This window comes from Siphateles boraxobius, unplaced genomic scaffold (assembly GCF_051911475.1).
Source record: "Siphateles boraxobius isolate OS27281-9 unplaced genomic scaffold, OSU_SipBor_1 1, whole genome shotgun sequence".
Classification (NCBI taxonomy): Eukaryota; Metazoa; Chordata; class Actinopteri; order Cypriniformes; family Leuciscidae; genus Siphateles; species Siphateles boraxobius.
Window position 1 is genome coordinate 10734285 of NW_027508699.1, and position 15552 is coordinate 10749836.

A 15552-nucleotide genomic window follows, 5' to 3' on the forward strand; every position below is an offset into this window, starting at 1 on the left:
CAAGTCCAACATGTTCCTGGATAATCATCTTTGTTGTTCCTGGAACAACATTCAAATTAACCATCAGATTTGAGGGACAAGTTCGTGTGAAGTTGAGACTTATACCAAAACTAAATTTTAGTATTGTCCTGTCCAGAAATGTGTTCCTTCCATAATGCTCAAACACTGCTCTCATTATAGCTGTATGAGAACAAATTGTAGACCAACCGCAACCAATGATATATGGATTATGATCTGTAAGGTTATAATTCACTTGGAGAGCATGTGTGCTGGTGGTTTATCTCATGGGTTGAGAGTTAACCTCGTCCTCCTCAGTCCTATCCTTTAACATCTTTCCAGCAAGCAAAGATGGTTTAAGATGTTACAAAGTTGTGTCATCATCTCTCAGATGAAGTGGGAAAACAAGCTTCGTACAATTAGGCCAGGTGTTATGGAAATGTGTGTGTGTGCGTGTGTGGGCTGGTAAACCCACAAACATGGCAATATCCGAAATCCTTGTACTTGTGGGGACTTTTTTTTTTTGGTCCCCATAAGGAAAACAGCTTATAATTCATACTAAGTGGTGTTTTTTGAAAAAGTAAAAATGCAGAAAGTTCTCTGTGATGGGTAGGATTAGGGGTAATAGGCTATACAGTTTGTACAGTAATAAAAATGTTATTAAAATTGTATTAAATATAAAATAACAATAGGCTAATATAAACGGACCTTTATGGATACATTATAAAGAAAAAAACCATATACATGTACAATGATGGTCTTTGAGTATAATGATCAAGGCAGTAATTGGTTTCTGAGAGTCAGCAGCTGAAAACATTTTTTTTTTTTTTGCAATGTATGGGTCATCATCATCATCTTCTTCCCTTATCCGGGGCCGGGTCGCAATTTATATAATTTACAATACAAAAATACAATTTATGGGTCACAGTTCTAATAGGCACAGGCTGACTGTGAGTCACAAGACAACTGCGATGCTTTTACAATAATTAAGGTAGATTGAAAATAGCAGTGTAATACGCAGACCAATGATGTCAGTCTGTTATTGAACGGCTGTGCGGAGGAGATTGTAGGTGTGGCGAAATCGCAGGCAGTGCCCAGCCAGGCAAAATACAGCTCTGTCCCAGCGGTGGGGGTCAACTGTGCTGTTTATCATGAGTCCGATTTTTTGTAATATTTTTTTTGGAAATAGCTGCTTTCGAAATACAATGGGTAATTCTAATCTCACATGTCTCCAATTATAATTGAATACCGCCAAACAACTAAACTGATGTAGGCTACGCAAAACACTTCGCTTTCACAATCATAATCTCACATTTAAAAATAGTTTAGTAACGTTACATAATTTTAATATAATCGAAGGGTGTATTTTTATTTTTCATTTTTTTTTAATTGGAAGGAGGCCCCACGATGCTGTTACCTCATTTTCGCGTGGAAAGTCTCCGCCCTACTGCTAGTCTGAGGCCGTCGGCTTCCTCTGAAGCGCTTGGCTGGCCATAAGCTGCTACATGTTTCTTCTATTTCTTTATATTTAATACAGACCACAGGAAAATAGATATTATTCCAAGACAGAAGTAAGATTGTGGAGTGGAAAGGTCGAGGAATACCCTTCTGCCGGATTTGCGTCGGCGCTGTGGCACATTTGTTCCGCACTTTAGCTTCAGAAGCTAGCGGTTGGTGAGAGTGGAAGCTTCGGCACGAGTAAGACGAGCCTCTCATTCGCCCATTATAACACACATCAGCACCTAGTTATGCACGAACTGACGGCTATAGTCTCTGTTCGATTTTTAGATAGCTGGAGTGCGCTTATAACTCGTTAAAAGTGTTCATTTTGCAGAGTGAAAGTGCATATGGCGTGTGGCCGCACGCTGTGGGGGATGGGCGCTCAGTTTCCTCGCGCTGTGTGTGTGCACGCGAGATGGACGTTGAAAACAACTAGCTTGTATTTAGCCGACTAGTTAGCTGCGTTGCTATGGAAGCAGCCACGTGCTGCTGAAATAGAATCGCTCATTTTTGCACTTGTTCGGGGAGTCGTGTTGTTTCCGGTGACGTTTGCCCACGATGCGCATTTAGCCGTAAGCTCAAACTCGAATGACATGTAATTGCGCTTCCGGTAGAGTGTTAGCGTGACATGTTCAGATCAGATTTTTTTTTTGCGTTGTAAATGGTAATTACATTAGGCATTTAATTACTTTAATTAAATAGCTTGTTATAAGTACGCTGGAAAGGTAATTGTGTATTTTACTGGTAAAGACGTGAATTCAAAAAAACAACAACTTTTTTTTTTAAGATTTACGCATTTCAGTTATTAGTAAAATTGCATCAAGTTGCATTTAGTACTTTCATATTATGAATTAATAATTTTAAATGAGTGATTTTTTTTAAAAATAAATCTTAAACTTTAATTTAAATATTTTCTTTTTTTTTAAATGTATTAATACGAATCACATAAACTAAATGGTCCGTTCCATTAAGATTTTACAAACAGTTTTATTATGCTGTATTCTTTTACTTTAAAATTAATTCATAATATGAATAATATGTAAGGGTTATTCAATTTAATTTAATTTTACTGTTAATTGAATTGCGTAAATCTCGAAAAAGGCTTAATTTTTTTGGTGTAATTTTTTGTAAGTCAATTACAGAATTATGCATATAATTTAACCATGAAGATGCAATAGCAGATATATTTTCTCTGTCACTGAAGTGATGTATTATCTTTATCGATTATAGACTGTACAAGGACTTTTAGTTGATTGCATAATTTCATGATAGCTTATAGTTAAAGGGGGGGGTGGGGGGGGGGGGGTAGTTGTTGCCTCAGTAAGAGATGCTTTGTAACAGATTAACTTGTCTAGGTCTTTCTTCATATACTGCACGACTTCTTTAAATCCGAATGGATTTTAAAACGCTAGGCATCGTCAGTGTTGCCAGATTGGAAATGTCCAAGTATCGTAACAGAAGCTCAAAATTATCGTACACAAGTCAAACGTACAGAATACAGCTATTTATAGGCCAACAACTTTTTGACACGACCTGAGAAATACTTAATTGCTAAACTATCGACCTCCGCTTGAAAAAAAACTGACCTAAGCGTCGCGGCAGGAACGTTAACTTTTTTTCACTTTTTTCTTCTTGCAAACATACAGAGATGACATGTTAATGTTATACAACTTTGTATAGGCTACAATATCCAAAAAGAACATCAACTTGTGAGAGAAAGAGTCATTCTCCACGATGATTGGCCGAGAAGACATAAAAATGGAAGACATGGGTAACATCATGTTCACGTTCTCCTCACAATCATGATGGTAGACGAGAATCCACAGCTAGATCATTGAGTATAGAATTATAACGACCATCATTTGAAGTGTCACAAAATTCTGAAATTGTCGTACATTATGGGATTTTTTCATTATGGATCGTACATAGGTCAAAATTATCATACAAATACAATAATTTTCGTACACGTCTGGCAACATTGGACATCATACACTTGCTGACTTTGTAAGAGGTTACAGAGAAAAGAAATGGGGCATTGTACACTAAACCAGGGGTTTTCAAACTGGGGTCCGGGACCCCCATGGGGCTGCAAGGAAAAGTGGAGAGAAAATAAAACAAATAAAGATTCGAATTTAGAATAAAATGCACATCATCACCATGCGTAGATGTTGTATGACAGTGGTGCCATTTTTAGAAAGATTATGGCCTTTCAGAGCATTGCTAATTAATGACTGTGATTGGGGTACTCTTTCTCAAATGATATGGTCTACCTTCTGCTTGTGCTTGGAACATAAATAGGATAGTTGTGGTGCATTAGGTTATTTCCGTTAAGTTATTACCAAACCTGGAAAGTTACCAAATTTCTGGGTCTAAATTTTTGCTTTGTCAACAAGCATTTATTTTACACTTGTATTCTGTTAAACTATTGACTAATTATAGAGGAGGAGGAGGAGGAGGAGGGGGGGGGGTGCTGACTGTAAATCTGATTATAACTAATGCAATGTTTTATTGACAGGCAGATTTGCCTGTGCTCCCATGGATGGCAAGAGTATGAACATCTAAATATCACTTGGTAACATGGTGAGTCACTGCCACATCCTTCTAAATCACATCCTTCAAAATCAACATTTAATGTCTTAAATTTTACCCTCCAAAAATGTAAATCAGTATGAAGTCTGAAATATCCTACATTGCATTTAAAAAGTAGCTCGCAAAAGCCCTTCACACACAGACAATAATTTTTTGAGAGGAATGATCTTAAGACATGCAAATTGTTCATCAGATCAGCAAATCAGATCATCAAATTGTTGTTTTTCTCTTCAGAAAACAAATCTACTGGATTATGTGATTTATTATGAGTGTAGGTTAAGAGAATTCAGTGTAAGACATTTAGCCAGTCTGACTTTATACTGCTCAAGAGCCTTTTCATTAAGTTGTATAAGCCTGGTTTATTTGATTGTGAATTGGCAACCTGTTGACTCTTCGTAAACAACAGGGATTCTTATCAAATGATGGGTTGCTGTTATACGTGAAGGCTTATAACACTGTGAAGGAGGCTTAAAGAACAAACTAAGCAGCTGAATGAATGAGGACACCTGGACCATTTCCTCGTTTAACACTTAACACTTGTTTCCCATCACAACATCAGTCCCTACAGTGTAGCAGCTTAACAGTTCTTTCCAGCGGTGAGAAAATGGATGGAAAATTCCCCCAGGGCTCAAAGGGGCTTCTGTGAGAAAGTTCAGTCAAGAAGTTTAGGTTCAGTTTTCTCTTTGCTTAAAAGGATATTGTTTAAAGAGGCCAAGGGCAGGTCTGTGCTCACCCTGGGTCCTAACGCCCCAGTACAGTGATGGGGACAGTGTACTGTCCAGTGTTGAGCCTGAACGCGTTCATTGAACGATAGTTCATGAACTCGTTCATATTTTGGGCGGACGTGAACTGAACGTACTGTATTAATGCCTGATGAATGTTACTGTGAACTCGTTCATTCTGGTGTCACGGCGCGCTCTCAGTTTAACTTCGTTCAATAGGGTGCCAGATTTCTATAGAGCCTTCCAGGCGAAAACCCGGCTAAAACACACCGTAAACAGGCCTTAATATGTCGAGAAAAAAACACTCAATCTGGCAACACCAGCCACCAGTGTCGCACCGCCGCATGCGTCATCAAAACAAATGCAGCAAGGAAGCGCGTCGTATGATCATTTAAACGAGTTTTATGACAAGGTCGGTGAGGATGGGAAAAATCTTACATTTCTGTTCAAACTTTGCCCGCCGATAAAATAATTGCTGTCTGTAGTTCTATATGGGCTGTGGCAATCATTATGGAAAATAATAGCTCGCAGCAACATATGGAAAAAAAGAACTATGAATGAACTAGTTTAAAATTTTAAAGTATGAACTGAACTGAACTAGTTCATTTTAAAATTTGTGAACTGAACTTTTACTAGTTTATGCAGAAAGTGAACTTTCCCAACACTGGTACTGTCAAAAAAGCACAGTCCTTCGGATGAGACGTTAAATCGAGGTCCTGACTCTCTGTGGTCATTAGAAATCCCAGGATGTCCTTCGAAAAAAGAGTAGGGGTTTAACCCCGGCATCCTGGCTAAATTTGCCCAGTGGCCTCTGTCCATCATCACGATTCATGGTGTCCTAATCATCCCATATATACTGATCAGGACCAAAAAAATCTGTGGTTTGGGAATATTTATATATAATATATACAGTCAAGTCACATTTATTTATATAGTGCTTTTTACAATACAGATTGTTTTAAAGCAGCTTTACAGAGATAATGCAACAAAGTTTGTTTCCAGAAGAAAATAGCATCACAGTCCTGCTTAAGTAAGTTCAGTGATGCAAAGCCAGGTCATTTGCAAGACCTTTCAAACCATAAATGCAGTAAACAGTATTGAGCGCTATTTAAACAGAATGCGTTTTTGCAGTTAAAAACAGGAGACGCGTTTTCTAAAAAGTTGAACAACTTTTACTATGAGCGTCGTGTTGTCATGCGCGAGATGCTGCAAAAGGCATAAAGAAATAACCGACGATGTCACATGACATTTATGCAAACATGGGCAATTAAGCCGGCTTCCAAAAAATGATACACACAAGTATGTGTGTAAGGAAATACTTATTCCTAAATGACAACGATTCCCCTGTCAAATACACCTGGTCACAGATCTTCTACGGCGGGTATTTTTTGTCAATGCCCAATGAATGTCCGTGTTAATAAATGAGACGTCGACCGTCACGCTGCTTTTCTGATGTGAATGCTCACATTGGACAAAACATGTTGCTCGTGTTCCGCTGACGTTTGCGGTGTGAAACTGTTTACACCAAAGAACTTAAGGACTTTGGTTATCCTTTGAAATTACGATCATCACACTTCAACATTCAAATCTGCGTTGGCACTGGCGCTGATCCGGAGAGAGCAGCTGCCATGTAAATGTACAGTATGAAGCAGCTTCACAAACAGTCCTTTCAACCACACACTATCATTATTTATGTGGTACAATACAAACATTCAAATAACAGGGGATAAAAGTTTATAGTTTGGGTATAATCATTTTGACACTTGTATTGTAGTCTATTTGCTCATCCTTACGACAGGAGGTGGCGACAAGTTACAAAAAGTGTTTGTCATTGAATCATTTATTTAAAAGGTTTATTCACAAACGTGGATTTATCCAATAAAGAAACAAGTCTTAAGGAATAAGAAAATCAAATAATTGTTTTAAATTTAGTTCAAATTAATATTATTTATAATGAACATTTTGTCAGAATCTCTCGTTTTTCCCCTTCAGACTCGTAGGAGAATTGCGGTCTTCATTTTACACAAAACAATCATATATAAAACAAATGTGTAGCTTTTTACCTTGTCAAAACAGTTAAAAAGCAGCAGGTCAAATTAAATTCACAAAATTATAGATAATAAATAAAAACAAAAACGTGAAAATGTATTCAACCTTACCAAATATGAATTTAGGTAATTGTGCATGACTTTTTTTTGTTTATAAATGACCATAAAAATAGGTTTTTAAAATTGTTTTAGAATATCATTTTCTTATTAATGTTGAAGACAGCAAAAGAACAGCATTTACTTAACTGTATTTTTTTTCTAGTTGTTTTTGTAACTTTTGATCAATTTAGTGAATTCCTTCTGAATAAAAAAACCCTTTTGAGCAGTGGTGTATACTGTGTCCAGAGTTGTTCTGATGCTTTATTTGCTGTTTTTGAGGAACAGTAACAGAAAACCTGTCTGTTATTCCAGGCTCCACTCTCGCCCTGACCTCTTGGTTCACCCAGGATCCAAAATGAGCGTTAGCAGTGATGAGGTCAATTTCCTGGTGTACAGATACCTGCAAGAGTCAGGTGTGTATGTTCATCGACCCTCTTCACTTCACTTAACAGCTTTGTGTAATATCCTGTTTCATATCGCATGCAGGTTTTTTTTTTTTTGTCCTGCCATGTTTATTTCTAAAGAACTAATTAATGGTTTAACCACCTACCTAAAAACCGGCCAGTGCACCAAAAAAACACTCAGGGCAACAACAACTCCCTGGCAGCATCTTGACAGTGTGTTTTAGGAAATATCATCCACGTTTTCTTCAGGAAATGTGAAAATGTAGTGTTTTATGTGCTGTTCTTTAAGAGTAAGGTTTAATAACCAAATGAAATGTCAGTTGTCAGAACTAATACCAGTACCATTTATAAAAACAATTTTAACTATTTAACATGCACAAATACGCGTTTGAAACTGTTATTGTAATATAATGTACATACTATTATAGTTTTATTAGTCATTTTTATTATTTATTAGGTTTTTTTAGGTAGTTTTTATAAATTTTTATTTATTAGTTTTAGGTAATTTAGTTACTTTTGGCAACTAGCTGAAATATAAAGTTAAGGTTTTTAAATGGTTTAGTTACGTTATGAAAATGATTTTTTTATGGTTTTACTTATTGATAATAGGTAAAACTGCGAGCGCTTAACTGCAGCCAGCTGAAAAAAATCTCTCCATATTCTTGCTTTTACTGTCCTGAATGATGGCTGAAACTTTGTATTAAAGGGATAGTTCACTCGAAAAAGAAAATTCTGTCATCATTTTCTCCCCTCATGTCATTCCAAACCTGTTAGGCTTTCATTCATCTTCGAAACACAAATGAAGATATTTTTGATGAAATCTGAGAGATTTCTGTCTCTCCATTGGCATCTACACAACTACCACTTTGATGCTTCAAAAAATTCATAAAGAGATCGTAAAACTAATCCATATTATGAATTGAGCAGTTTAGTCCAACATTTCTGAAGAGACTCTATTGCTTTATATGATGAACAGATTGAATTTAGGATTTTATTCTTATTTAAACATTGATCAGTGAACATAAGCAAAAGGTCAACCGAAACTGCTTGATGCACGAGATCAAACCTCTTGCTGAAACTCAAACGTGCAGCGTAACACGAGAATGAACCTCAATGGTTCTTGCTGAAGCTCAAACGTGCACAAGAATCTAGTGCACGAATCTCATTGGTTCTCACATGTCAAGCGAACCTGCTTGAGCTTCATTTACCACAACTGATGTGTAATATTTGTGAATTTCATTATGAACTTATCCATTTCCCTCCCTGCGACTGTCATCAAGATTAATCTCTGGTGCCGTGCACCGCCCACACGCTGTTCTGATCGTAGCTGTGCCGCGTTTGGTGTGGACAGACAAATTGCTTGTTGCAGGAATCATATCGCATTACGTCTGGTTAAGACATGGTGAAAACTTATCAATTCATATGGATAGGGTTGGGAACCGAAAATCAGTTCTTATCCAGAGTCGTTAGTGTTTTTGAAAAATACTGCAACCGTGCAAAATTCGTAAGTTTCGGTTCCGAAAGCATTTTACTATTCCTGCCAAACTTCCATAGTTACAGTGAGTGTTACTACATTAAATCCATGGTGAATGTTGCTGATCTGTGGACTTAAAGCCTATTAGTACATTCATGGCACAACGTTTCTCCTGGTTTCCACGTCAGCGCTTTTATTACGTTTGCCATTTGATGTCGGGCAACGTTGTGGTGGTCGCGCCAGTGCGACTGCTAACAAAATATTGGTCACACCGTTAGAAAATATGGTCCAACGAATCGCTCGGTTTGTAATGCGTACCGAACGGTTCAATACGAATACGTGTATCATTACACCCTAGGACAATACAAACCTCTTAAACTGTAAGAGATATTGGGCTGTCAATGTGGTGACTCAACCGAACACGAGAGCAACACAACCTGGCTGTTTAGATCTTATTGGTTGTGTTCTTGCCAATGGTAGCATTCTGATTTATCAAAACATCTGATAGGCTGTTTAAGATCTACAAGCATGCATTTTAATGAAAATATTGAGCGCTATATCGGAAAAAAATTATATGGTGTACGTCGATAAATACCGATACCGTTTTATCGCCCAGCCCTACTCTTTATGAACTTTTTGAAGTTTCAGTTGTGTAGCTGTCAGTGGAGGGACAGAAAACTCAGATTTCATCAAAAAGATCTTTATTTGTTTTCAGATGATGAATGAAAGTTTTACGGGTTTGGAATGACGTGTGGGCGAGTAAATGATGACAGAATTTTCATTTTTGGGTGAACTATCCCTTTAAAAGCGCTTCTCGTGTTTGCTGCTTTAGATAAATCGCTTGTTATTTTTCTCACTTTGGATAAAACCGTCTGCTGAAAGATTAAATGTAATAACCCCCGTTTGAAATCAGACGCCTGTTAGTCAACCATATCGGGTCAGTATTGCAGAAAAAGACTTATCGATTATGTAACATTTTTACGATTTCTTTGTTGACTTGGTATCAAAGTACCAATACCTTTGACCTCACTATCCAAAAATACTTGTTCCTCAATGGTAACAAGAATGGTCTTCTCTTGCCCTGCAGGCTTCTCCCACTCAGCGTTCACCTTTGGCATAGAGAGCCACATCAGCCAGTCCAACATCAACGGCGCTCTGGTGCCCCCTGCTGCCCTCATCTCCATCATCCAGAAAGGCCTGCAGTACGTGGAGGCTGAAGTCAGCATCAATGAGGTCAGCACTGGTATCAGTACCGCATTTCTCAGCTTCCCCGTTACACATACGAGAAGATGCTCGATCTGGCATGATTTTGCTCTCAGGACGGCACGCTGTTTGATGGCCGGCCGATCGAGTCGCTGTCGTTGATTGATGCGGTGATGCCAGACGTGGTGCAGACGAGGCAGCAGGTTTATAAGGATAAACTGGCTCAACAACAAGCTGCCGCCGCCTCCAGTGCCACGACGGCCTCCGCTGCCAAGAACGGAGAGAACACTGCTAATGGAGAGGAGAACGGGTCCCACACGCTGTCTAGTAAGCTCACAGCCTACACAGTACTGTCAGAACAGAACTGTCATAAAGAAACACCATTAAGACCGTAAAACAGCTGGATCTGTGACTTTGAGGTCACAAAAAATAAATTGGGGAACACTTTATGTTTGATAGAGCTACATGTCACCTACCAGTCATTAGAGTATTAGTATATTGTCTGCTTAAAATCTGCTGACACTTTATTTTGATGATTCCCCAACAGACATTCTACTGACTATAAGTAACTTTACAAATGCATGTCAACTTATTCTGACCCTACCAGTCTACTAATACTCTAATGAGAGTTAGTTGACATGTAGTTGTAAAGATACTTCTAGTAGAGTGTCTAAAGTGGACCATCACAATAAAGTGTTATCATAAATTAAACTGTTCAATCTTTAGGAATCAATTTTAGGGTTAGGAACCCTATTTTTCACGTTTTGAGGTTTCACACTGCACGTTGGTAAACCCTAGGTTAATGTTCTCATGAATATTTGCTGTGTCAATATCGTTGATTGGAGGAACACAGCATGTGACCTAATTAAATGAGCATCTTGTCATGTTTATATTCCTGACCACCATCAGTTTACCAGTTTCTGACCTCAATCATTGATATTTTAGTATTATTTTTTATTTTTGTCATATTTTGATTTACCTTTTATTTTTATATTTTCAGTTATAATTTAATTATTGGCTATTTTTTTAATGTGCTTTTGTCTTTGTTTTCATTTTTTCTTTTTCTTTTCTCTCAATATTACTATATCTTCTATTTATTTTATTTCAGTTAGTTGCCAAGAAAACATTTGTAAATAAGAATATGTTTTTAATCTAACATTTGTAAATAAGAATATGTTTTTTAATCTAACATTTATATTTTGCTTTATTTCAATTTTATTAATTAAAGAGAACTATTTTGGTAGTTTTAGTTAACAGTAACTACACTGACCTGAATAAAACAGTCTCTTCACTCCAGTTATCACATTTAGGTTTTTCCCTGGAACGCTGAAATGAAATACTGGGGGTAAAAGAGTCTGAGACTATACAATACAATACAAAGTTTATTTATAAAGCACAATTTAAAAACAACCGAGGTTGACCAAAGTGCTGTACAAAAGGAGATAAAACAAACACAAGCTGTAAAATGCACTACTGCACTACACGCCCACACTGCTCGCTTTGACTGTTGCCCTGCGATCGACTGCTTTTGTCGGCCTCGTTGCCCGCTGTGAGTTTGTTTGTTTGCGCGGATACGGTTTGAGCATTGGTTGTTGGTCGTAGAGCGAGACACCGCTTCACTGCTGCTCGCCCTGCGATCGACTGTTTTTGTCAGCCTCGTTACCCGCTGTGAGTTTGTTTGTTTGCGTTTGTTTGTTTGCGCAAATACGGTTTGAACGTTGGTTGTTGGTCGTAGAGCGAGACACCGCTTCACTGCTGCTCGCCCTGCGATCGACTGCTTTTGTCAGCCTCGTTACCCGCTGTGAGTCCGTTTGTTTGCGTTTGTTTGTTTGCGCAAATACGGTTTGAACATTGATTGTTGGTCGTAGAGCGAGACACCGCTTCACTGCTGCTCGCCCTGCGATCGACTGCTTTTGTCAGCCTCGTTGCCTGCTGTGAGTTTGTTTGTTTTCCCGTCTATCCTGCGTCTATATTACACCCATACCACTAAAAAGACGGTTATACCCAAGACTTGAGTCATAAATTAGTATAAATATTAATAGCATCACTGGTTGCATCATTGCTAACTTACTGTCCATCTGTTAAAATGGCGAATATATCAGGTGTATGTTATCTACCTCTTGGTGCAGATGAGAACAAATCTGAATTGCTTGCGGTGCAGTCTGAATTAGAAGCTGTAGAAAAGCAGATCCTTGACCTTCTAGAGAGACAAGCTGAGCTGAGAGACCGGCGTTTAGCTCTTGAAACATCACGCGCTGATGCACACGGATCAGTGATTAACGTTAGTAACCCGCTGACGCTGACCTCGTCTACTCCGTGCGTTTCTCAGCATTGGTCCCGAGCGTCCAGGTCACGATCAGCCATGATTTCATTCACTCCGGCTCCAACACACCACCACGAAGCCTGGGTGGTTCCGCGGAAGCCGCGAGCCAGGACAAGAATCTTTTCGCCCCTCCCGGTTTTCGAGATCTCCACTCAGAACCGCTTCTCCCCTCTTCGCGAAACGGAACGCGATGCTGTGATCATCGGCGATTCCACCGTCCGACACGTCCACGCTACGTTAGGTAAAAGTAAGGTGCACAGTCACTGCTTTCCTGGTGCTCGTGTTCTCGATATCACTGCGCGGGTAACTGAGATCTTGAACGGTGACGAGCGCGTCGGAGCTGTTGTGCTGCATGCGGGAGCTAACGACACTAGGCTGCGACAGACGGAGGTTCTGAAGAAAGACTTCAGGAGCCTTATCGATACGGTACGCAGCACATCGCCTGAAACATCGATTATTGTGTCTGGACCGCTTCCTACGTACCGACGAGGGCATGAAAAGTTCAGTAGATTATTCGCGCTAAATGAATGGTTATTGTCATGGTGCAATGAGCAGAAATTGATTTTTGTAAATAATTGGAATCTGTTTTGGGAGCGACCAAGGCTCTTCCGCGCTGATGGCTTACACCCAAGTAGAATCGGGGCAGATCTTCTGTCGGATAACATCTCCAAGATGTTAAATACCATTTGACTAGTAACCAAAAATCCAAATCACAGTCTCTACTGCACCAATTTAATTGATATTAATACTAGTGTAGAACATTGCATAGAAACTGTGTCTATTCCTCGTTTACTAAGATCAAATAATAAATCTACTGCAGGATCTAGAAAAAATCTAATTGTTATTAAAACAAAAAATCTCGCTATTAGTGAACAAAAACAATTTCTAAAGCTAGGTCTTCTAAACATTAGATCGCTCACACCTAAGGCGGTTATTGTAAATGAAATGGTCACAGATAATAATTTCGATGTTCTGTGCCTTACTGAAACCTGGCTTAAACCAAATGATTATTTCGGTCTAAATGAGTCTACTCCGCCAGGATACTGTTATAAGCATTAGCCCCGTCTGATCGGTCGTGGCGGCGGTGTTGCAACAATCTACAGAGATATCCTTAATGTTACTCAGAAAACTCGTCATAGGTTTAATTCGTTTGAAGTGCTTGTGCTAAATGTTACGCTCTTAGATGTAAGAAAAAAATCCCTATTATCTCTAGCATTGGCTACCGTATATAGACCTCCAGGGCCTTACGCCAATTTCCTAAAAGAGTTTGCTGACTTTCTATCAGATCTTTTGGTCAACGTCGATAAAGCATTAATTGTTGGAGATTTTAACATACACGTAGATAATTTAAATGATGCGTTAGGGGCTGCGTTTACAGATTTATTAAACTCCTTCGGGGTCAAGCAAAACGTCACCGGACCAACTCATCGTCTTAATCATACACTCGATTTAATTATATCATATGGAACCGATCCAACCGATATAGATATCATTCCACAAAGTGATGATGTCACTGACCACTACTTGGTAACTTGCATATTACGCACTGCTGTAATATGTCATGCTGCGCCACGTTATCGACCAGGTAGAACAATTCGTCCATCCACCATAGATCATTTCTCAAATAGCTTATCTGATCTGTCCCAGCTGCTGCCTGAACCCAAACAAACAGATGAATTAGACGAACTAACTAGCACTATGAGCAACATTCTCTCTAGAACATTGGATATTGTTGCACCCATTAGATTAAAAAAGGTCAGAGAAAAAAGTATAGCACCATGGTACAATAATACTACGTATGTTTTAAAGAGAGAAACCCGTAATTTAGAGCGTAAATGGAAAAAAACTAATTTAGAGGTCTTTAGAATCGCGTGGAAAGACAGTATGTCACTTTATAAAAAGGCACTTAAAACGGCCAGGGCTGAGCACCTCAGCAAATTAATAGAAAACAACCGAAATAATCCAAGGTTTTTATTTAATACCGTGGCTAGACTAACAAATAAACAGACGTCGTCTGAACAAAATACCTCGTTACAGTTTAGTAGTAATGATTTCATGAACTTCTTCACCGAGAAAATTGAAAGCATCAGAATCAAAATCGTAAACGTTCGATCTTTGCTCGCGCCTTATAATTCGGCCGCAATTATTACCCCGCAAGAACAATTACAATGCTTTACAACCATAGAACAAAAAGAGTTAAATAAACTTATCACTTCATCTAAAACAACAACATGTTTATTAGATCCTATACCAACTGAACTACTGAAAGAAGTGTTACCTGTAGTGGAAGAGCCTCTTCTCAATATTATTAACTCATCTTTATCTTTAGGTCATGTTCCAAGAACGTTCAAGCTGGCAGTTATAAAACCTCTTATTAAGAAACCACAATTAGATCCAAATAACCTAGCAAATTACAGATCCATTTCGAATCTTCCATTTATGTCAAAAATATTAGAAAAAGTTGTGTCCGCTCAACTCGGCTCTTTCTTGCAAGAAAACGACATCTATGAAAAGTTTCAGTCTGGATTCAGGCCACATCATAGCACTGAAACTGCGCTTGTTAGAATCACAAATGATTTACTTTTAGCTTCGGACCAAGGCTGTATCTCAGTACTAGTTTTACTTGATCTTAGTGCTGCGTTCGATACTATAGATCACACAATACTCTTAGATCGACTGCAAAATTACACTGGTGTTCAAGGACAAGCATTAAGCTGGTTCAGGTCATACTTATCTGACCGCTACCATTTCGTCTACTTAAATGGAGAAAAATCGATTATAACTTCGGCAAACTATGGAGTGCCGCAGGGATCTGTGTTAGGCCCTTTATTATTCTCAATATATATGCTGCCACTTGGTAATATTCTAAGGAAACATGGAATTAGTTTCCATTGTTATGCTGATGACACTCAAATATATATTTCCTCACGGCCAGATGAATACGCTAAATTATCCAAATTGACAGATTGTGTTAAAGATATAAAAGATTGGATGACGCATAATTTTCTTTTATTAAATCCAGACAAGACAGAGGTAATACTTATCGGTTCTAAAAACCGTCCACAAAACCTTTCACAGCACGACTTTAACATAGTAGGATGCCCTGTTACTCTATCCGCTACAGTAAAAGACCTGGGTGTTACATTAGACTGCAACCTGTCTTTTGAAAAGCATATTTCATATGTTACAAAAA

At 38.4% G+C, this 15552-nt stretch overlaps 1 protein-coding gene across 2 annotated transcripts in view; it reads left to right on the top strand.

Annotated features, from left to right (window-relative positions):
- Nucleotides 1-1438: 1438 nt before the first annotated feature.
- The window catches only part of tbl1xr1b (TBL1X/Y related 1b), a 34203-nt gene continuing 20089 nt past the window's right edge, over nt 1439-15552 (top strand). Inside the window, exons 1-5 of one of the 2 annotated variants that reach the window (XM_077202419.1) lie at nt 1439-1695; nt 4013-4077; nt 7268-7368; nt 9921-10066; nt 10153-10363. In XM_077202419.1, coding sequence (XP_077058534.1) covers nt 7311-7368; nt 9921-10066; nt 10153-10363 — 415 coding nt within the window. In that variant the 5' untranslated portion in view covers nt 1439-1695; nt 4013-4077; nt 7268-7310. The remainder of the gene's footprint in view (nt 1696-4012; nt 4078-7267; nt 7369-9920; nt 10067-10152; nt 10364-15552) is intronic. The other variant, XM_077202492.1, reaches the window with a different exon arrangement.